Source organism: Strigops habroptila, chromosome 2 (genome assembly GCF_004027225.2).
Source record: "Strigops habroptila isolate Jane chromosome 2, bStrHab1.2.pri, whole genome shotgun sequence".
NCBI classification, from domain to species: Eukaryota; Metazoa; Chordata; class Aves; order Psittaciformes; family Psittacidae; genus Strigops; species Strigops habroptila.
This window is the reverse complement of record NC_044278.2, coordinates 27,329,512-27,352,348: the sequence shown is the minus strand read 5'-3', so window position 1 is coordinate 27,352,348 and position 22,837 is coordinate 27,329,512. Positions and strand designations below refer to the sequence as shown.

Here is a 22,837-nt window from a genome sequence, read left to right as displayed (position 1 = left end):
AGAAGTTCTTTACTGTGGGGGTGGTGAGCCACTGGAACAGGTTGCCCAACGGAGTGGTGAATGCTTCATCCCTGGCAGTGTTCAAGGCCAGGTTGGACAGAGCCTTGGGCGACATGGTCTATCATAGAATCATAATTAGGGTTGAAAAGGACCTTAAGATCATCTAGTTCCAACCCCCCTGCCATGGGCAGGGACACCACACACTAAACCATGTCACCCAAGACTAGCCTAATGTGAAGTGTCCCTGCCCATTGCACGAGGGTTAGAACTAGATGATCTTAAGGTTCTTTCCAACCCTAATTATTCTGTGATTCTATATTATTCACATATAAACATCAGATTCTCATGTGTAATATGTGGGTTTTTCTTCCCATAGGTACTTCAAGATCACCTTCTGAAAGAAACACCCGATACACTCAGTGACCCCCAGTACGTTAGCCTGCTCTAATATGTATGGTTTAAGTCTTAGACTGTATTAGGTTCTGTGTCCCTGGAAGTAGTGGATTTAGTTTTGTTTCAGGAAACAGAATAGTTATTTGAGTCCAGATCCCAGCAACTTTCTTTGGGACTTACTTTCAAAAGCATTTATACTTATCAGTTGTATAATTCTTGTAATTGTACGACTTATCAGTTGTATAATTCTTGTTTCAGCTCTTTGAGGAGTAGCATTCTTGGATAGCTGAAAGACAGATGACTTGAAACTCTCTCTTTTACTAACACTTTGTAATGTGATTTGGTAGTATCAGAACCTATGGAAAGTTTACATATTTACATTGCTGGTGTCTGAAATCAAAAGAACATAGAAAAGCTCAAGACAGTTTAGTTTACTCAGTTTAGAAGAGCTTGAGAAGCCTCCTGATTTATTTATGGTTCGCTTTAATTTATTTTGCTTTGTTTTCTGAGAACTGTACCAGAGGAGGAACGGGAAGCCAAATTTTTCCGGATTCTGACCTGTTCCTTGTTAGCTTTAAAAAAGTTGCTGAGCATGTTGCCGAAGAAAGAGGTGCATTCATTGGAGGAAAAGTTAATGTCACTTCTGTCCCAAAACAAGTTTTGGAAATACAGCAAACATAACATACCACAGGTGACTCTTTAATTTCTTCTTTCTTTTGGTTGGTTTTAGTTAAATAATACACTGAACCTAAGCAAGTGTTAATTACTTGTTTTCTACAAGAATGAACTTTGTACTTTGCTGAATTATGTTTGAAACAGCCTTTGGATTTCTAGGCTTTAAATAGACAATATAATTCTAAACTTTGCCCAGTAGGCTAATTTGTTATTTCTGTGTCACCATCATCTACTTCTTGGCAATCTGTTGTCAGATACAAACTGTGTCATCTTAGTGCATGTGTTCTTAGAGCTTTTTGGAGTTTGTTTTTTTTTTTTTTTTTAGTGCACAAAGTAATGAATTGATTCTGGTAGTGTTTTGTTAAAAAGTTTAAGATACGTTTTGGAAATATACATTTTGAGAAGTATATTAAAATAAAATTTTTGATAAGCATTTTATAACTAAAAGGATACTTTTAAATATTAAACAGGTTTATCAATTTATTTTTCTTTAATATTTAAATGTTTGCTGATGTGATAAAATACAGGCATCATGTGTTGTAAGTTATGGTGACTTTAAAAGGAATGTTAAAAACTACAGCAAAGTGTTGTAATTGACTAAAATTTTGGGTTTTTTCTGTGGCCTATGTCAGGTTCGCTCAGCTTTCTTCGAGCTGGCTTCTGCTTTTTGCCAGTACTTGCCTGAGCTGGTGAAAGCTGAAGCACCAAGAGCTTGTCCTGCTGTTCTTCTCAGCATCGATGACAGTGATGCAGTGGTGTGTCCTGCTCTTTGGGAAGCTGTACTTTATGCTGTCACTACTATTGAGGTAATGTGGGAAACCTGAGGGGCAGATATTTTACTTGAATTTAACTTTTCACCAAGTGCTGTTGTTGTCTGTGTAGAATTAGGAAGAACAGCTTGACTGGGTTTTTGGTATGATTAATAACATGAACTTATCAATGCTACATGCTCCTTTTTTATTTTTTTATCTTAGGGTTTCAGTGTAACTTTGAAATATATTGTATTCAGCATGTCTTAAAATCAGAGACGTTTTATGACTTTCATCAAATTAACCTGAATCCTTTTGATTAAATATAGTTATTAATAAATAAAATAATACTTAAAACCTTTTTCTTGGTTGAAGACAGTTACAGAAATGACCTGATATGCATTTTTGGTTTGTTTGTTTTCCCCTTCTAATTTTATGTTTGGTTCTATAACTTTGGGGTTTTTTAAAGTGAAATACCAGCTTTAAATTTATGAGCAGGATGAGTGGTGTTGCCGTAGACCGGAATGTTTTGATGGCTTAATGCTGCTGATCTCTTTTGTGACTGCTGGTATAAACTGTAACCATTTATGGGGAAAAAAAAAATAAAATCTTTGTTCAGCTTGCTATAAATGTAAGTATCTGAACTATGATAAATCAGATGAGTTGACAAAAAACTTTGGGGTATGGGGGGAAGTGCCAAGATATTTTGTAAACATCAGGAGAATTCTGAGGGGAATTTTGAAGTTAGCGATGCTTCTAAAGTTAGGATTTTGAAATCATTGCTTACTCTTGATAATAAGAACTCAGAATTAAATACAGGACCAATTACAATAATGATTTTTATGAAGCATCCTTAAAGCAATTATTAAAGAGAAGCCTTTAATTGCATTTTGCTAACAGGGAAGGTCACTTGGTGTTAAACAATATAGGAACAGTTTTATCATGTTAACTTCTTAAATTTGCAAGCTGAGATAGGGAGTAAGTGATTCTTAAAAATACTGGCAAGTGAATTTAAATTGTACAATAACTTATTTCAGCTACAACACAGGTATATTAAATGTCTAGCTTGGGAGTTCTTCCAAGACAACATATTCTCATTTAATTTACAGTAAGTGTATTTCTTTCTGTAGGACTGTTGGACTCATATAAATGCCAAAAAGGGAGTTCTGCCAAAGCTGTGGGCAGTGCTTCGAGAAGGTGGACGAGGACTAGCTACCATTATATACCCAAATCTCTTGCCGTTCATTAGCAAGGTACCTCCTGGCATTGCAGAACCAAAGCTGGAATATTTCAGAACTTTTTTCAGCTCTATAATTCAAGGGTATGAACTACAAAATTATTTATTTATTTTAAAATCAGTTTGTTTTACATTTGGAAATAGGAGAACTAGTCATCTCTAAGTATTTAAAGATAATTGTTCAGTTGTTCAGTCTCAAACTGGCTATGGTGAAACTTGTCTTTTTGTTTTGTGGTTTTTGTTTAGGGTTTTTTTTTTTGTCATTGTTTGTTTGGTTTTTTTCTGTAATGACAGAAAGTGATACTTTCTAAACCTCTGAGGTATGTGTAGAAAATTGTGAAGGAGTTTTGACAAACAGCTGAAACAGTAGACAGTATGCATGACCAGTTATGTTTCCTCTATTAATGTAGTTTTGGGGTTTTTTGTGAATGCTAAAACTACATGAAAAAGTTATTTTAATATAAGTTATAGTAAATGCCTGAATGTGTTGTTTGGATGCTTTAAATATGTCCTATTGAATTTGTTTTGATTTGATATCAATTATTCTGTGATTCTATATTCTCATATTGGTGTCTGGATAAGAACAGCATAACGAAGTTTACATTCATTACACACATACTGGGTTTCTCAGAGGCTTACATGGCTGAGCGTGCCCTCCCTCCAATGTTGCCTTTCAATAGATTGTCAAGTGAGCGAGCAATAGCCAGCCCTTCAGAAAGTTCAGCAATTATAACTGCATTTATGGAGTGTCTGCGCTTTGCCATACTACAGAAAATAGATGAAGAAGATGACCAAAGGCAAATTCATCAAATGCTTATATATGACCAGGTATTTATTAGAAATACTTGATATCGTTGCGTGTACAATTAATAATTCAAAGTTGAAGAAAAATGTACATTTCTGTGAGGATTTACTGCTGTGTCGAAATTTTCACTAAATTTTATGGAAAAAATAATTCTACTGAATTTAGTAATTTTTTTCCTTCCTATAAAATCATCCCTTTTACTGTTTAAATTATATTTAAAAAAAAAAAAAAGGCATCCCACCCTGTGTATTTTTGTTAAGTTTTCAAGCATGAGTAATTCTGATGTTTTCAGAATTGCTTCTGGAAGGTTTTTCCAAATTAGAATTTCCTGGTATCAAAGAGTAAAATGATAATTTAGTTGAATCACTGATCTTTAATAACTTTTTTGTCTTCATAGCTAATTCCTCTCACCAATGCTGTACTTAAGGAGCCCAGATTACAAAATGGACCATTATTTTATCAAATAGCAGAAACGTTGAGCTCCTGGGAAGCTAAAGCAGAACTCTCCAATGATGATGGCACAGATGAAGTTTTCCAGAAACTGTTGTCAAATTTTTGGGACCATCTTTTAAAAATGTGTGTTGTTCATGTTGATACATCGGATGCTGATGAGAAATCATTGTTTGCCATATCTGGTATGCTAGAAATTCTTCAGAATCCAAAGAGTGCTACAAAACCAAACAACAGAAAATCTCTAAAAATCAGATTTACAGATGAGGATGAATCTGAAAGAAACACAGAGAATGGAAAGCTTATGGAAGTGAGAAATAGTGACTCTGAAATAGAGGCTGACTTGCAGCATAGTTCACTTCTAAGGAAAGAACCTTTAGAGAATTTAGTCTGCAGCCTTGCTGAACTGAGTATTGTGTATGTCAATGAACAGAAGTCAGAACAGCATTTGAAATTTCTCTCTGCCCTGCTCAACAGTTTTTCATCAAACAGAGTTTTTCAAGTACTTCTAGAGCAGGGCAATGATGCAAGCTCTGCTAGAGCTGAATCCCAAAATGAAATGAAAGCTCATTATGACAGTCCGTCTGTACGATTTCTGTATATGAATTTAATAACTTGGCTGAAAGAAGACTGGAGGAAAGACACCCATTTTCTGGTTGACATTTTGTACAGTGTGCTTAATTGTTGCAACAGTAATGATGAAAGGAAAATCATTCTTGACAATTTAACAAAGGTACAACTTTTACATTTTGTTAGTTTTTATTAAAGTGACTAGCGTTTGTGGGCTGTGGTTGGTTAATAATTTTACTTTGGAAGATAATCTACATGAACTTGGATAAGTTTAGCATAAGAAAGGTAGATTTAGGGAAGGTTGACATGACAGTGTTGGGGTGAAAGGTTGACGCATGTCCCTTTCTGTATAGTATAATCAATAAAAAAAAAGTAACATCAGGATTTCTCTGGTCTTCCTTCTTTACGCAGTGTGCTTTTATAATAGTCATTGGTAGCCTTTCTTATAAATATAGACCCTTTCTTATAATTCGTATAAATAAATATTTGTGATAGAGAAAGACTTAGAAGCCAAAAATAACATAATCACTAACTTTGTTACTATAACGTTTCACCTTCTGCTATCCTCTACAGAAAAGCTGTAAACAAAGTTAAAATGATATTAAATGTTCCTGTTCAGCAAAGAATTTGTTAAATGTTGTGGAATTTTGTTTTTCTTTTCAGATGGATTTGAAATGGATTATTTTTCTCCAGATAATTCAAAAGGTACCTCTTAAGACTTTTTTATTCTTGCTTTGACTATTTCCCTGATGTTACCTTTTGAGAGTTGCATGTGTTTGAATTCTTTTTTTTTTTTTTTTAAGTGGTGATAATTTCAATAGTTTGAAAATCTTCTACTAATAGTTTGTTGTTTATTTTAACAACAAATGTTAAAACTGCATTTAATGCAGTTAATGTTAACTGCATTTAAATCTGTGGACAGGCTTAGAAATGAAAAGATGATACCAAAACAAAAGCATCTTTGTCCCTTCTATTTTTGGTCAGTTGGCTCTTTGAGCCAGAGGGATTCCTGATTTTCTTCTGGTTATCCCTTCTAAGGTAGGGAGAATAGAGTTGGGTATTAGACCAATACTTAAAATGATTATTTGTATCACCCTCACATCAAGCTTACAAGGGAAAGATAGCATACCATTTTTCACATGGGATATTGGGAGACTGACATTTATGTGATTGCCTGGGATGAAATATGAAGCATATTACAAGTTTTTGGACAAGAACTCATAGCACTTGATTTACAATCCCGAGCGTTGACCACAGTATCTTTCCTCACAGAGAATGTGTATTTTGGGTATCCTCATTTTTTATGATTTTATACGTTGTAATGGCTTATCACCAAAATAATTTTCTGATTTGTGTCCCATTTATTTTTAGAGAAATTCAGATACTGTAAATAGATTTTATGTTGCAAATGGATGACTAGGTTGGCTGAAACAAAATCTGAAAGTTTTCTTTCTAATGCCAATATAGGCATTCACTGGTCTTTATAGTTGGAGAAAAGGGAAAAGAAGAGCTTTCAGAAGGTGACTTGTTTCACTCTAAAGTAGAGGTCTAACCTAGCCACAAGTTGCTGTCTCTGAGCAAAAAGAAAGTTGGGGGGATTGTTGCAGATGTAAACACCTAGAGAGTTATTGTTTATGACAGATGATGTGATTCCCACTCTGTGTGCAGGTTTGACATATTAGTCTTATGCTTAGTAATAAAAATTAATATCCCAAACGATTATTAGAGTTATTTTCTTGTGATTCAGGCATGCTCAAGCACAACAAAACTTTCCTTAGTCTCTGACTGGCTGAAAGGAGATACACTTGGAGAAAGACTTGTAATGCTGACAGATGATCTGTGTCACCTGGGTTTAAGACCTGTAGCAGCCTCATCAGAATCATCCTCTTCTGAAAGGTGGACCCTCCTGAGCTTAGTTTTGTCACAACATGTTAAAAATGGTAAGCATATTTATTCCTTGGAGTTTGTGAAGTGTAAGGGGGGTGTGTGTGTGTGTTTGGTTTTTTACCTAAGCCAATTAACCATGTCCAGTTTAATTTTGTAAACACTAGCTTGCAGCAGTGACATTGTAATTTTTTTTTTTTTGTGTTGCTAAACAAAAGTCAGTGTTTAAAGAGCAGATTCAGATTTGCAAGTCTGGAAAACCTGGGGAAAATGTAAGTTTGAGTTACTAGCTGATGTGCTGTAAAATAATATTACTTTTTAAACCAGAGCATCTGAAATTTACCTTCAAAACTAGAATATCAAAAATCATTGTTATGGAATTATGCATGTGTTGCTTATGCCTTGTTACAGGACCTATAAATGGCTTCAAGCCATTTTCAGTTAGATTCATGTATTTTAAAAACTGTGTGTGTGGATTTATGCTATATATGCAATCTATTTTCTATTAATAACATCCTGTTTCACGTCTTTATTGCATTTTGTGGTACCTGTCATATCGACTTCTAGCGGAGTTCAATTTCCTTGGTGTTTTCCATGTAAACTTGTCATTTGTGTTTTGTTAAACTCAGCATTTGCTTTGATCCCTGAGGTAACATACTTCGGTTTACCAAAGCTGGGCACAGTTGTGGTGCTTTCAAGTGTCAAAGATTGCATGCAACAAGTTGACTGCAGTGGATGTTCATAGGTAGTGCATCCTGAAGATGTTGTAAGATTGTTATTTCTGTTACTGGAACTTTTGATGTAAAGTAGCATCAGGAAAACCTGTTTCCTCTCTCCAGAGAATTTTCAACAAACTTGTTCACTTATGAGTCAGTGGTGTCCTAGGTCTGATTGTCCAGTGACTTTCCTTTTTGGCTCTAGAGCTGGAGGTATTGCTGAGCTCATTTTGGGCTGGGTGCTGTGTGACCTGGTTTTAATGCATGTTGGGTGAAGTCTAGGGGACCTTTAGGAGCTATAGTGATTCTTGACTTAGTGATTTTGGCCAAAATTGAGTATGTAGACTTTAAAAAGATTTATTTTATTTTTTTTTTTAGATCTCTCCTCTAAATTTTTGAAGGTAAACTGTCGTGGAGTAAGTGGAAGGGCCTTTCATGGATCAGTAACCTATCAGATGATAGGAAATAAAGATGAAGAACGTTAAATATTGGAAGGACGATAATTGTTTCTGATAAATTATTCAGAGTAATCAAAACCGAAACTTCACAGAGCCATAGTGGTGTGTTGTGGTATTGAATGAATAACTGATATAATTACAGATGAAATTCAAACCAAACAAGTATCAAAAGTATACATAGGAAGAACACTACTGTAAATGTATCTTAGGCTCTGATCTGTTTAAACTCAGAAAAGAGATCTTCAGCCATTGTAAAAGTTCTCTGTAAATGGCATATTGGTGCTCAGCAATGAAAAAAGGAATACGGATTATTAGGAGCTGTTGTGAAAAGAACAGGGCACAAATGAAAAGTATTATATCATTGGTGTGTCGGTATCTTGAATACTATCTGTAATTTTGGTCACCACAATATTCTTCTTACCTATATCCCTTTTAAAAAAGGTCTGATGGAATGAAAGTATGCCCAAAGAAAGATGGCAGGGATGGTTAGGCAAATGCAGTGGCTTCTGCTTGTAGAGGTAATAAAACAGACTAGAACTTTTCAGCTTGCAATGAAAGTGATTGGGATGGTGTTGTGGTAAAGAGCCATAAAATAAGAATATGCATGGAAAAAGCAAATAGGAAGAGGTTTTTCATTAGTTCTTTAAGTGGAAGAGCCTGAGGTTGCTTACAGATGTTCAGATAGGCTTGAGGAAAGAGAACACTATAATTCTTCATACAGTTTATAATTAAATAAGAGAATTCATTGCCATAAGATGCTGTGGAATTTGAAAATAAATGGGATTAGTCTACTTATATCCCATGAGAAATGGACTAAGCTTATTCATGAAAGTTTGGTCTGATTGGGTTAATTATATGCAATGGTCCAGATGTAGTATCTGGCTCACAGTTAATTGCCAGAAGCTAGGAAGGCATAAAAGGTGAAAGGGATCACTCTGTATTTGCTCTATTTTATCTCTTTTGTTTAAGCTGCTTCAGCTGGTTTAGAGAAAAGATGCTTGGCAATGTGAAACTTTGGCTAGGTGGTCCTTGATAACTGTGGAATAAGAGAGTTTAGCTGTACATTAGACTGAAATGACTTTGCACTTTATTTTGCATTCAAAATTAGTAAATAAAAAAATTGGTACATATTTATATGATGTCTTTGAATGATCATGTTTATCAAGTAATCAAAGCATGTTGTCTTTTCCTCTCCCCCATAGAATCTTTGATTGGTGAAACTTTTGTTGAAAAGATTATTGATAAACTTCAGGCAGCTCTGTCTAAAGCTAAGGATCTTTCTGAAGCTGGAAATACTGAACCATCAGTATCTTTCATCTGCGATGTAGCCTCAAGCTTTTTCAGCTCAGTTAAAGGATGTTTACTGATGCCATCCTCAGAAGACTTGCTGCTTACCATCTTCCAACTGTGTGCTCAGAGCCAGGATGCTACGCACTTAACAGGTAATTTGGAAAAAAACTTCAACCAAACCTTTTTGTAGTTGATGATTACATCTGAATTCTTCTTTTTCATAAAACATAGAATATCGAGTTCATAGACATTGAGCACTTGCAGCTGTAACTGACATGAAAATTTGTGCTTTAATTTACAATGTCAGTAGTTGCTGCTCAACTTCAAGTCCTGTACATCATTACAAGGATTTAAACTTTTTTGATGTTGGTATCCCTATGCTTCAGCTATCTTTGAGGCTGTGATATTCAACACTTTTTGGAATGTTACATAAATTATTTAAGATCTACGAAGTACAAAGAATGAGCTTTTTTTTGTTCATTCTGCAATATGGGGATCCTATGAAAAAATGCGTGCAATCACTTCATTAAAGATACATATATTTATTCTGAAACCATTTATATGGGTCAAGTTGCTCTGACAAATTGTGACCCATTCCTCTCTCCACCAGTGTTTCATTGTCAGACTGAGATCCTGATTTATATTCTTTCAATCCAGAATTTGGGTAATAAATCAGTATGTGCGTTTACTGACAGAAACAAAGGAGGAAATGTTGCAGTGTAGTCATAGAAGTGAAGTAGGAGAACACTAGCCTGAAAACCACTGCTGCTTTGTAAATGACTCTTGATGTTGTGAATGTTCAGTATTTCAGTATTTTAAAACAGATCTGCGGTTTTGAAGACCATAGGACATACTGTAGAAGACAACAGGAATATCCCTTTTAATCTCAAATAAATACTACCGTTGTGTTGGGCTTAATTTAGAATTGCTGTATAACAAGAAACTGTGTATTTGCTCTTGATAGTTATTGCATGTAACCTCATAGAAAAAGGAATGCTTTTCCTGCTATAGGACTTTTAGACATGTGATTGTTGCTTTATGTTGGAGGTTGTAATTTGAGTTTACCTGTTTGCGGTGGGTTTGCTTGAGTTTCTTGTTTTGTTGGTTTTTTTTCTTTTCCCTACAATAGATTTGCTTGTATGTAAATTAAAACACACTTGGATGTCTGGTGTAAATTCACTTGTGCATCAACTTCGGAGTATGCAGAAACAGAGTACCTTCTTGCATAAATCTGCACTGTGGGTCAAGAATCAAATTCAGTCTTCTTCCTTGGATGTTAAAAGGTAATTGTGATGTACATGTCCATTTCATAATATGTTCTCCAAAACAAAGTAAGATCAGCACTATGCTATATATAATTGGCATCTTACTACTGAGAGATGTTTCAGCCTGTCAGAGGTGGGAACTGCAGGTAGAGCATCATTTAAAAAGCCATTTGTATAGTATGTATATAGCATTGATACAAAGTATGTAGCATTAATACAATGTACATAGCATTGTACCAATGTAAAATAGAGCAGCTTGCTTTTACTGGATAGTGTCAAACTTGTTTGCAGTGTTTTCTCCTTTTCTCAGCCTGCAGGTTTTGATCTCTGCAGTTAGTGATTTGTTGTCTAAGCTTATGGAAGCTGATGGGCAGTCTGGATATCTTGTGGGAGCTTATGTTGAGCATGTCATGCCAAACAAAACTGAGTGGGAGAAATTGCACGAGTCTCTATCTACTGAGGTATGAAAATGATAATAGACTTGCATGCAGTAGTCAGTCTTACCTCAAGTCTCTGTCCTTTAGGGTGGTAACCATTCTTTATTTTGACATGGCACTGCAGTTATGAATATGCATATGTCTAGGCAGAGGTTCTTTTCAGCCTCTGTCGATGACAGAGGACAAATTCTGTATGTTTATGGTCCCATCCCGTATTACTGTGGAAAATAATAATCTATGAAATTACCCTTTTCTGCTTGAAACACCAGCAACTTCCTTTACAATTCAGGAAATTTTATCTGACAGAATATAGATCATGAAGATGTTCTTATCTATAATTCTTCTATAAGATGAATTTTATGAAAAACACTAATATTTGCAGAGAAACATGATGCACTGACTATAAACAAAATGCTGATACACATAGAGTGGAAAGTGGGGAACGACTGAATTTCCTGTCCAACCACTGATCTTCATTAACTGTAGTATTTCTTGTAAAATTATTACAGTTCTAAAGATGCATATTTATTTCTGAGGCAGCAGTCTACTGTTGTGCATTTAGGTTTTCAAATGTGATGGAGTGGGTCATCATGACCATTGTGGTTTTGGTGTTCATTTGTATCTTTCATGGTTATTTTTTAACAATTCTGAATTTTCAAGATTAAACCAATCCAAGCTCTTCTATACATCATTAAAATGTCGATTATTTGTTCATACTCTTCTTATGCATGTATTACAGTGGATGCACAAACCTCTTTTGGAAGGAAGGCTTAGTATGAATTGTGAACCGTTGGGATCATGTGTCAAGCTGCGTAGCACAACTAAACTTCCAGGCCATCTATGTACTTCAGCCTTATTAAGTAAAATGGTGCTACTTGTATTGGAAAATGTTACAGTCCATGAAAATTATGATGTTGAAAGAAAGAAAATAGATAATATAAGTAAGTGGTAAAACTTAAAGGGATTTGATTTTGTAGTAGGTGGAAATTAACCTGAATTGATAACTAGAAATGCATATTTAAAGTTTGGTGCATAGGTATGAGAAATCATCTTTTTACCTCTTTAAAAGTATAAATATGCACAAGTAGTGTTTATATTTCTAAGTTCTTTTGTGATTGTATACATGCTGTCTCAACAGGGCTTTGAATTTGGAAGTTTCAATTTACAATGAACTTCAGAGTTGTTCATTGCAAAAACACGTGGTGCATTGGCATGAGTGGGCAATAGGAACTATATGCATGCCATCAAATAAACATCCTGAGTGTTTAGCCATAATGTAAAGATGTTTTGAGGCAGCAGTTTTTCTTAATTCCTCCAGGTTGAATCTTGTTTCTTTTTATTTATAGAATGCTCAAATTAGAAGCAGCGTTATCAAATTAACAATTCTATCTCCAGAAGTCTCACCATGATGAGAATCGTAATTGTTCAGTAAGCTAATGAAGAAACCACATGCTAACTATTAACATCAGATGTTTGTTTGTTTTCTGGACTTAGATCTTGAGTGCCTTGTCTGCAAGAAATATATATTAAAAAGAGAGAGAATAGAGAGGTTGGAGTTCTTGTCAGCTTGATTTACTTTAAAATATCTTGAACATATAGAATAAATTATTGTAGCTTTTTCTTCTCTTGTATTATATGATGCAATGGCAAATACCCAGTTCATGCTCTGAAGCACCTGAAATTGCACATAAATATCATCTTATTTTAATGCATTTAAAACATATTTACAAAAACCAACAAAACTTTGACCTGAAACTTCTTGCTTATGCACTGAATATATACAACAGTTATTTGTAAGCAACAACTTTTGTGGTTTAATTAGTTGCAGAACTGTTGTACTCATTACAATGGATTGAAGAATTGGAAAATCCTCCTTATCTGCTTCAGGAATATCTTCATATGTTAGAAGAAATGCACATCACCTATGAGAAGTTCAGGACACTTAGTGATACAACTAGCCTTCAGCAAACAATATTTGATAGGTATGTAAGAACAAGTAGAACAACCTGTCTGCATATTTGCATTGTATAAAGTGCTGCCATATTTCCTTATGTGTACTGACTCAAACTTCATCCAGACGCTTGTGAACTGTGCATCTGTCGATAGTAACCAGGGTCTGTCTTCTTCTTTTGAAGATCAGAGAAACATGGAAGACTCTGGTCCTTAACCATGGCTAAAGTGATTCGTGCAGAAAATGCTGTATCCTGCAAGATGAAACAACTTTTTAAGACAACAGAAGGGTATTTTAATTCTGATGCTTATAATTTTTTGTTTGTTGCAAATGTTGATAATGTTAAATGATACTGATTCTGGTGAATGACAATTGAAGACTGAAAATTTGGTAATATGTGAGTATGGAATTTAAAAGTGAGACTCGTCTTAGTGCCTGGGATTGGTTATGTCATAGGATCTTTGATCATTATGAACCAATTGACATTTTATTTACGAGTTTAATTTTTGGGTTTGTTTCATTTTTGATGTTTTGCTTGTATGAATAGGTTTCCGCCATTAACAGAGGGCAGATTGCATACACTTCAGTGTCTGTCACCTTTTTTACTTGAGGAAGAAAAGAACGAACTTGTCTTCCACTGTGTGGCCAAACTTATGACATGCACACAGACAGAGCTTTCCAGCACTGATGGTGAGTATGTTCTTACCTCAGTCCACTTCACCAGAACTTAAGAATGTTATTTTGTAATATTGTTTGCTTTTAGAGAAAATGTGTTAGTAATAATATTTTTTTCCTAGAAATGTCTTCTCAGTTTGCATGTTTCTTCTAGACTGTTTGGCGTAACAGTTTTCTGCTTTATTAAGGAAGTACAAGCTATACTGCCTAGTACAAAATTAGAACTAAAGGATTTAGGCTGATATTGTTAGAAGAATTTTGATATTGCTGTATTGTAATTATCTGTCTGATTTAAACACATCTATAAATACTGAAGTTCTCAATCATTTAGGCTTTACACAACATGCAAAAATATTACTGTTGTCAACTGGAAGTGTCGTGATTGCATTTAGATGCTTTAGCAAGAACTCTTTCACACTTTGTGTATGATTTTTTTAGTAGTTCTTCCAGTGCATGAGATACAGTGTGTAGAGTCAGAACTGCTGTACATACACTTTCAGCAGCTTTTGGAAAATTACATGGAGGTGATTGAGATGTGTTATAATATTGCTTAGCATACTACATTCTTAGTAGCACAAATAGATTTAAGTCTTAGCAGATTTGTGGTTGGTTTGAAGTTCTTGATGGAGTTTTTTTCCCTTTTTTTTTTTCCCTTTTTTTAAATTTTTTTTTTTTTTTTTTTAAAGTTTGGGTTGGATATAGTGGTTTTGATTTAATGGTTTCTTCAAAGAAGAAGGCATAGGTATTGTCCAAACTGTCTTACAGTATTGATGTTAAGTTCAAATAAAATGGTCCAGTCGATTGACACACATTGTAACATTTGTTTTCTCTTGATAATAAAGGCCTATTGAGTATGATATTTTTATTATCTTACAGGAGCATTTGGGTGTCTTTCCATTTTGAACTCCTGCTTGAATGATAGTGGAATTGATTGTGATCATCTACTACCTGGAATACTAAAAATCATAATATCTTGGAAAAACAACAGTGAGGACAGTTTTCTCTTTAGCTGGTGGGTGCAACTTTGAGATAATTTGACTTTTCTCTTAATTTTTAAAATGAGTTGTTGTGGTTTAAGCCCAGCTGGCAACTAAGCCCCACACAGCCATTTGCTCATTCCCCCCTGATGGGGTAGGGGAGAGAATCAGAGGGGTAAAAGTGAGAAAACTTGGGGGTTGAAAAAAAGGCAGTTTAATAGGTAAAGCAAAAGCTGCATGCACCAGCAAGGTAAATCAAGGAATTCATTCACCACTTCCCATTGGCAGGCAGATGCTCAGTCATCTCCAGGAAAGCAGGGCTCCATCACATGTTAACAGTGACTTGGGAGGACAAACGCCAACACTCAAAACTTCCCCCCCTTCCTTCTTCTTCCCCAGCTTTATATGCTGAGCATACGTCATATGGTATGGAATATCCCTTTGGTCAGTTGAGGTCAGCTGTCCTGGCTGTGTCCCCTCCCAACTCCTTGTGCACCCACAGCCTACTCCCTGGCAAGAAGCATAAAGGGCCATGGGTCTGTGTAAGCACTGCCCAGCTAGAACATCTCTGCATTATCAACACTGTTTTCAGCACAAATCCAAAACATAGCCCCATATTAGATACTATGAAAAACATTAATTCTATCCTAGCCAAAAAACCACAAGAGTTTAAAAATAGAGTGGTTATTAACTCAATAAAATCAATTTGTAAGTTACAACTGCCGTCCACTACTCTAATGTTACATTTTTAAGCCTTTGTAGAACTGCATCCCTCAGTTCAATATGCCTGTCTTCATGTATCTTATAACTCATGCTGAAGAAAATTACGCAGGTGGTTGAAGGGCTGGGAAACTAGCAGCTTTTTTTTATTGCACCTAGGTATCAAAAGTTTTCAAAAGCATTCAGAACTGACCAATTTTTGTAGGTGTAGGTCCAAATTCTGATTGCCTATTAAGGTAGCAGAAAGAAAACTTGGATAGGAAACTTAGGTGGCTGTTGTTTAAAACTTGGATCTGAAAATGTGACTTGGAAAGCTTCCAGCAAGGAGTGAAAATATACTGAGGTTCATTTGTCTTGAGTATAGCGAGAAAAATCCAGGCCACACAGTCTCGAAATAATGTACACTATTTGGACACTTGAGTGCTTATATTCTTAAAATCAGTAACTTAAATGATTATTTTAATTGCATTGATTTAATTAAAATTGCTAAATTTCATAGTTCCATGTAAGTGTATTACTTGAGCAAATATGTAAATTGTACAATTATAGGAATCTGTATAGCATGCAAATGAACAAGTAGCTCTGATAGTCTCTTTTGTACCTGTTGACTGGCCTATTTAGACTTGGCAGCTAATATAGTATTCTAACTTTGAAAGACAGAGCATCAAAAGCACATAGGGCTGAGCCTACTGTGACACTTAATTTGTCCTAAGAGGGGTGAAGACAAGAATATAAGTACTCATGTTTACAACTTGAAGATGTGTAAGCTTTAGTTGTATTTTTATTACAGCAATCTGAAAGAGACAAGTGCTCAGTTACTTGGTTTCAACATAGAGGTGATACGTTACCTTCCCTTGTTGCTGAAGTATTCCACAGCTCCTTTGGCCGACAGTGAATGGGACTTTATCATGTGCTCCATGCTGGCTTGGTTAGAGGTAATATGAAAGTGACTATTACTAACCGTTGCACCGCAGCTTTTAGTAGGATCCTCCTGATGTCCTCCAAACCTGCTGGATTGATGCAGGGGAGGGGGAAGGGAGGAGCAACTGAAAAAATAGGCTACAAAATGACTAATGTTTTGTAATCTTATTGGGCCATCTGATTGAAAATTCATCCTAAATCTTTGAAAACTTTATGTTGAAAGTTTGCCTATCTATTTACAAAGTGGAAAGTTGGGTATGATACAGTAAAACATTGTAGAAGCAATCCCACATAGCAATTAAATTTGAATAAAGATACATGAGGATTGCCAAGAGGAACGGAAGTCAGAGTGTTTCTAACAGGTCATTCTTAGATTTTAGAACATGGTGGGGCTTAACAGTTTTATCTTCGTCTATGTGTGTTAACTTTTATAATATCTCAGAGTAATGTAAAGATTAATATTAATAGCTGGGTACTCAGCATTTTGAAGATAACTTATTTTAAAAATCGTCTCCATTAAAATACAGAACTAAGAAAATAAACTTTACCTACCGTATGAGTGCTAATGTTGTATCTTCACTTTTGATGTACTTACCTTTTTAGATTACTCCCTGCATGTGGCAGGGACATAGTCATCTCATCTTAGCAAATATTTGCCCCATTGTTAAAAAGAATTGTACAAAATCCTTTTTTACTGAGCATTGACAAAAGTCATCTATCGCTTAAAAGCACAAGCAATACTGTATCTCTGGTTTCTTTTTGTATATGGAGATGAAATTACCTCACTCTTGAAGCAATATGATGTTTAGTAATGGCATTGGTGGTTAAAGAATAATTTTGAAATATGTCTGCTACAGGTCTCTATGTTGAAAAATAATATCCCTTTAAGACCAAAGTCTAATATGACATATAAAAATTAACTATGTAAAGCAGTATCTGCATTGCAATATCAAACTGATCACATGAAACATCAAAATGTATTCTAACAGTGTTAGAAAACAGGTCAGAGTGAACAGCTGGCTACTTTATTTGTGAAATAAGGATGCAGAATCCCTCACCCTGTCACTACTAAGGGCAGGCTGGAAACTTACATGTGGCCTTTCTTGGTCTCGGGATTAATCTTCTTACCTATGCTGTATATGACTCAAAACTGTAGAGTTTCTTCGAAACCAAAACAAAAAAAACAACAAAACCCAACAAACAAACAAAACAACAACAAAAAACCCCAAACAAACAAACAAACAAACAAAACCCAACAAACTTCTATGGAAAAAATAGTTGCATAGGTAAGTGCTTGGGAATATTTTTCATGTTTAATGATATTCCTTGGGGGAAAATAGTAAGAATATAAATTAGAAGAATAAACTCTGTTGGGGGAGAGGTAATATTCTCCTGATAGCCACTTGAATAATTTCCAGTTTACAATAGCGTATTGTCAATTTCCTTCTGCAATTTGGAAACACAAGTGTGATATCCATGAGGCTTTTATGTGTGGGAGAGGAAAGTGAGAGCACTTCACGTACCAATTTTGGCTCACTTGGCTGCACAAGTGCCACAGAAAAGCTCAGCTGCATACTTTTCTGTTTGAATCCACTTGGTGGCAGTTTCGGTCATTATAAAGAAGGTTATATAACGGAAGCAATCCAGGATTCTAAATGTTGGTGAGACTTGGAAGTTCATTTCAGTAAGTCTTGCTAAAATACAGCTTACATTTTTAAACTTTCCCTCAGCCATATTAAAATGGTCTTTGCAATTGGGTTTTCTTGGAAATTACACTTTTTGGTATAGACAGGGAACATGAAACGTATTTTAAAGCAAATTTATGGTTAAGAAATCTTCCTCTTATTTTTTCTTTCTAGACAACAAGTGAAAACCGTTCACTTTATCATGTGCCGCTTGTGCAGATATTTGCTTGTGTCAGTTGTGACTTGGCATCTGCCCTTAGTGCTTACTTTGAAGCTGCAACTCCTAAAACTACTGAAAACCTTCCTGTGAACTTGATCAGCGAATGGAAAGAATTCTTTTCTGAGGGAATTCACAATTTGCTATTACCTTTGTTGGTGAAGGTCACAGGCAAGTATATGGCAAGGAGGGTCATAGTGGTACCCATCAGACTATTCTGAAATATAACTCAATGGGCTGTATTTTTTAATTTATAGGAATATTATGTCAACATAGTTCATAAAACCTCACTTTTTTAACACTTACATGTTAATTAGTAAACTAATTGCACTGAACATTGTTATTCTTAAGTTTAGATGGGTTCTGATAAGCACAATCTGAGTTTGTAGTAATGCTTGTTTATGATATCATCCATACATTCTGTATCACAGCTCATTTTTCTCTATTTTGAATAGGAGAAACCAAAAACGCATCCGAAGGCTCTTTTCAGAACTCTGTGTTAACGTCTTTGGGTGAAGCTCTAACTTACATCTCGAAGGACCAGTTGTTAAACCATAAATTGCCAGCAAAGTTTGTTGCAGGCCAAAAAACAAATCTTCCAGATAAGCTCCAGACTCTACTAAATACATTATCTCCACTGTTGCTTTTCCAGGCTAGACCTGTACAGATTTCTGTCTACCACATGTTGTATAAGTAAGAATCAACAATTTCTCACTTCTCTCACCTTCCACCACCTCCCCCCTTTTTTATCAAAAAAAAAAAAAAAGTGCTGTAGAACATGCACTTACAGATTTATGTTTAGCGAAGTCATGTTCTGTTATGTGAGAAAATCCTTAACTGGGCAATTTCTGTTCTGGATTGAGGACATTATATAAAACTACAAATGCTAAATTTAATTGTAAAAATAGACTAAATATATACTGAGAAATTTTACTGCAGTAATGTACATACAGTTTTATTTTCTGTACCACACTTGCATAGATAACAGTACTGTAACTATAAAGCTATTTATTTTTAGCCCCTGTTCTAACACTCGTAGAATCCTAAAATAGAAACTGAATTATTCCAGGTTTGAGCAGGGTCTGACATTGTCATTAAATAGTATGGCCTTTTTATTTTCACTGATTTAGAGAAGAAAGTAAGAAAGTGAATAAAAATGTGTAGTATTCTTGTGAATTTTTTGGATATCTCTAATACCAGAGGAGAGAATACAGAATTTGAAGAATACTGAGTGCATTTGACTGCTCAAAATGCAGGTTGCGAAGCAGCTGGCTTAAGCATAAGAAGCTACCATTATCTTTCACTTATATAGAGGCATAAAGATGCAATAGCTTTATTCTGATAGTTAATTGTAGCATGACTCAGGAAGTGTAAAAGGTCTGGAAAAAAACTGAGCAAGGCTACATGCCTGTTAGCTATCACTCAGGAACCATCTTTGCAATGGTAATATGTCTCTTAAAGGTTCTGTGTTGTTATTAGGGAATAATTGCCATTATTTTATTGCTTATCATTAATGTTGACACTGATAAGCAAAGAACTGGGCATCATAGTAAAAATTAAATCTGATTTCCTTTCCATATTTGTATAGATTAATGCCTGAATTGCCTAAATTTGATGATGAAGATCTCAAATCTTATGGTGACGAAGAGGAAGAATCAGCATTGTGAGTATTTTTTTCCGCATGTTTTTTTTTTATGACTCTTTTCTGTATTTTTAAGATATCTTTTAGGAGTTGGGATATGCAGCATAGTAACCACCTCTCAGGAGATGTTAAAAAAAAAAAAAAAATAAAAAATGTATGGCTATGACAACAGGGTAATAAGTATTACCTTTGCTTTTGTGGTAAAACTGCAAACAGTATTTGCAATTGTTTTCTAGGTACAGTTACTCGATAAGTGCAACATACATGCTTTGTATTGTGAAATCTTCACAGATTTTTACTGGACTGCTCTATTCACAGTGTGTCCAGTTGCACAGGTAGCTTCAGTTGCTGGAACCTCCAAAATTGACCTGGGTGTTTTATACAGCTTGAATACGATAAAGTCAACAGCTTGAACGGGGGAGTATGATAACTGATTTCACATCACCCCAGGGATTAATACCTACCTTTACTATACAGCCACAAAAGGCTTTTTAATCCAAACCCAACACATGCAGTGATTAGGAGATCCATTATTCAGTTCCTCCTTTGTTGGTGTGACTCGACAAACAAAGCAAGCAAGCAAACCAGCTGTGCATGATGTAGGTTGAATCAGCTTAGCCATGGGCCACTTCCAGATTAAGTGATCAGCATTCAGTTTATGTTTGTCTTGCAAAAGGTAAAAACACCCAACTGTCCTTTCAGGGAAAATAAAAATAAAAAAATCTTAAAATCTAGCACAAATGTGCAAATGTAAAAGTTATTTTTCCTGTAATAAAAGGCCCTTTTTATGTTCTACATACATAGTTTTACTGACATGACTTTTCTAGGAAATCTGTGAATATAAATTCAGTTAATGCTCTGCCCAAGATTTGAGTTTATTAAGCCAGATAACATTTTTTCCATAGATCACCTCCAGCAGCTCTTATGTCTGTCCTGGCCACTCAAGAGCTCTTGCTAGAAAACATCCTGGAATGCATTCCAGTTGGAGAATTTGCGGTTATTCAGCCCCTGAGCGATGAGTTCTGCCTTGTTCTGGGATATCTTCTCACTTGGAAGTTAACATTAGCTTTCTTCAAAGCAGCTTCTTCTCAGGTATATGTTGAGTCCTTTCCTTTTAACTGAATTTCTTAATATACTTACTTGGTTTGAATCTTGGCATTTCATCCAGCCTTTTTATTCTTTTAATTATTCATCTTCCTACCTATTGCTTTTGTGGAATTAGTGGAATTGTGAAAGCATCAATAGACTTAGATTTCTGCACTGCAGTAGTTAAGGCTGGTAGTATTGGAGTAATAAAGAATTAAGCTGCATTAATAGATAATTCTTGCATTTTCAAACAAGCTTGCTACTTTTGTAATTTTCTAATCATTCAAAGTGGTGCAGAGAACTAAATCACTCTTCTAAACAGTTGTTCTGAATCATAGTCTTGCTTTTCTTCCCTACAGAAACATATTTTTATTATTTACAGAGTAAGCTGTAGTTGTTAAGTCTGATCTATATGTTGTGGTTTTGGTTTGACTTACTTTTCTTTTTACACTATCAGCTGCGAGTTCTCTACTCACAACACCTTAGAAGAACTAAAAGCTTGAACAAACTGCTTTATCACTTGTTCAGGCTTATGCCTGAAAACCCCATCTTTCCTGGGCCAACTTCAGAAGTTCCAAATAAGGACACAAAAACCTTCTTTACTGAAGAGCTTCATTTAGATGTCAAAGGTTAGTAAAAATTGTCATTGTGCGTATTTTAATACATTTTTTTGTTTAAATGGTTGAGACATTAAATTGTGTGTTGTTTTCATCACGCTGTTCAGAAGACCCAGTTAATCAACCATGATGAGAGAAGGTATGCTGGTTTGATTTTTTTTTTTTTTTTTTTTTTTTAGCTGAGAAACATGAAAAAGAGAATTAGTTTTTAAAGTTACTTCATTGAAATTGTTATATATCTGTATAGATGAGAGCAAAGACACTGAGTTTCTATTTCTTTCACTAAGAAAGAATTACTAACATGACATTCTGAGAGAATGAGTTCCCTTATCTCTTCATGAACTTCTATAAAACACTGCAAACCTCAAAAGTGCTCCAAATTTCTAATTGATTATTTGCTCCAAAGTGCATATTTTGTAATTTCTGGAATACAGAATTATTCTTGATTTCTGGTCGTCCACCTAGAGTTCATCTCTAAATTAGAAGGTGAATTTCCATTTGTGAATTGTTAGTCTAAAAAACAAAGAGACCAGACTGATGGAGAAAGGTGGAGTCAAACAAGCACTTATGGTAGCGAGTATCTAAGGAGCATGTACATGACATTCTGGTTCCCACAGTTATGTTGGTATCAACATTTTTGTATGTGGTGTGGAGAAACTGACATTTGTGACTAACGCGTTAAGAATATTTCAACATCCTTTCTTTCCCTCACAGGGACAGGAGTCCTGTCATCCCAGATTCCGCACTTGGCCTGCTCTGTGTACCATATAACACTGAAAGACCTGCCAGCCATGGTCAGGCTTTGGTGGAATAGCTGTGAGAAACGTGTCTTCAATGTTGTAGATAAGTTTACAAGCAAATATGTCAGCAGTGTGCTTTCTTCACAGGAAATAGCTTCTGTTCAGACTAGCACACAGTTATTTAATGGCATGACGGTTAGTAAGACTTTTTGTCCTTTTTTTCTAATTTGCTTTAGTTTTTCACAGACATTAAGAAATGATAAGACTGTATTACAGTGTTTTGTATGACTGCATTTTTATTGTTCTAAATGACTGATGAAAACAACATTTAGCTTGGTATCTGTTTATTAAGTTGATGTTTGTTAATATTCTGCTTGGAAAAAAATACAAAAGAATGGGGTTTATGATGTTGGAGGAGCTAAGTGGAAGATATGGCTATCAGTATGCTTCCTTTGGTTTATTAGAACAGTAATGAATCAGTAGATTGAAAAATGCCTGGTAAATTTTTTTTTTTTTTTTGTTTGCCAAGATATGAGTGGATTTTTATTTCCCTTAAGAAGTGTTTTCCTGGTCTGAGAAAATTATTTAATGTGTGTATTTATGGTTTATATATATATAAAAAAAGACCAGAGATGGTGTATATCTTTGTATCTCTATATAGGCTTTTTTTTTTCATA

General features: G+C 35.0%; 1 protein-coding gene across 2 annotated transcripts in view; it reads left to right on the top strand.

The window, feature by feature from the left end:
• LTN1 (listerin E3 ubiquitin protein ligase 1) overlaps window positions 1-22,837 on the top strand; it is a 30,601-nt gene that overhangs the window by 4,903 nt on the left and 2,861 nt on the right. For both annotated transcript variants that reach the window (XM_030477859.1, XM_030477860.1), the window contains exons 5-27: window positions 377-429; window positions 904-1,084; window positions 1,701-1,874; window positions 2,948-3,138; window positions 3,735-3,882; window positions 4,257-5,042; window positions 5,543-5,584; window positions 6,627-6,819; window positions 9,140-9,379; window positions 10,357-10,510; window positions 10,803-10,953; window positions 11,669-11,870; window positions 12,752-12,911; window positions 13,065-13,169; window positions 13,428-13,570; window positions 14,432-14,567; window positions 16,043-16,187; window positions 18,033-18,246; window positions 18,531-18,768; window positions 19,664-19,738; window positions 20,623-20,809; window positions 21,261-21,432; window positions 22,135-22,355. In XM_030477859.1, the coding sequence (XP_030333719.1) occupies window positions 377-429; window positions 904-1,084; window positions 1,701-1,874; window positions 2,948-3,138; window positions 3,735-3,882; window positions 4,257-5,042; window positions 5,543-5,584; window positions 6,627-6,819; window positions 9,140-9,379; window positions 10,357-10,510; window positions 10,803-10,953; window positions 11,669-11,870; window positions 12,752-12,911; window positions 13,065-13,169; window positions 13,428-13,570; window positions 14,432-14,567; window positions 16,043-16,187; window positions 18,033-18,246; window positions 18,531-18,768; window positions 19,664-19,738; window positions 20,623-20,809; window positions 21,261-21,432; window positions 22,135-22,355 (4,311 nt within the window). The remainder of the gene's footprint in view (window positions 1-376; window positions 430-903; window positions 1,085-1,700; window positions 1,875-2,947; window positions 3,139-3,734; window positions 3,883-4,256; window positions 5,043-5,542; window positions 5,585-6,626; window positions 6,820-9,139; window positions 9,380-10,356; window positions 10,511-10,802; window positions 10,954-11,668; window positions 11,871-12,751; window positions 12,912-13,064; window positions 13,170-13,427; window positions 13,571-14,431; window positions 14,568-16,042; window positions 16,188-18,032; window positions 18,247-18,530; window positions 18,769-19,663; window positions 19,739-20,622; window positions 20,810-21,260; window positions 21,433-22,134; window positions 22,356-22,837) is intronic.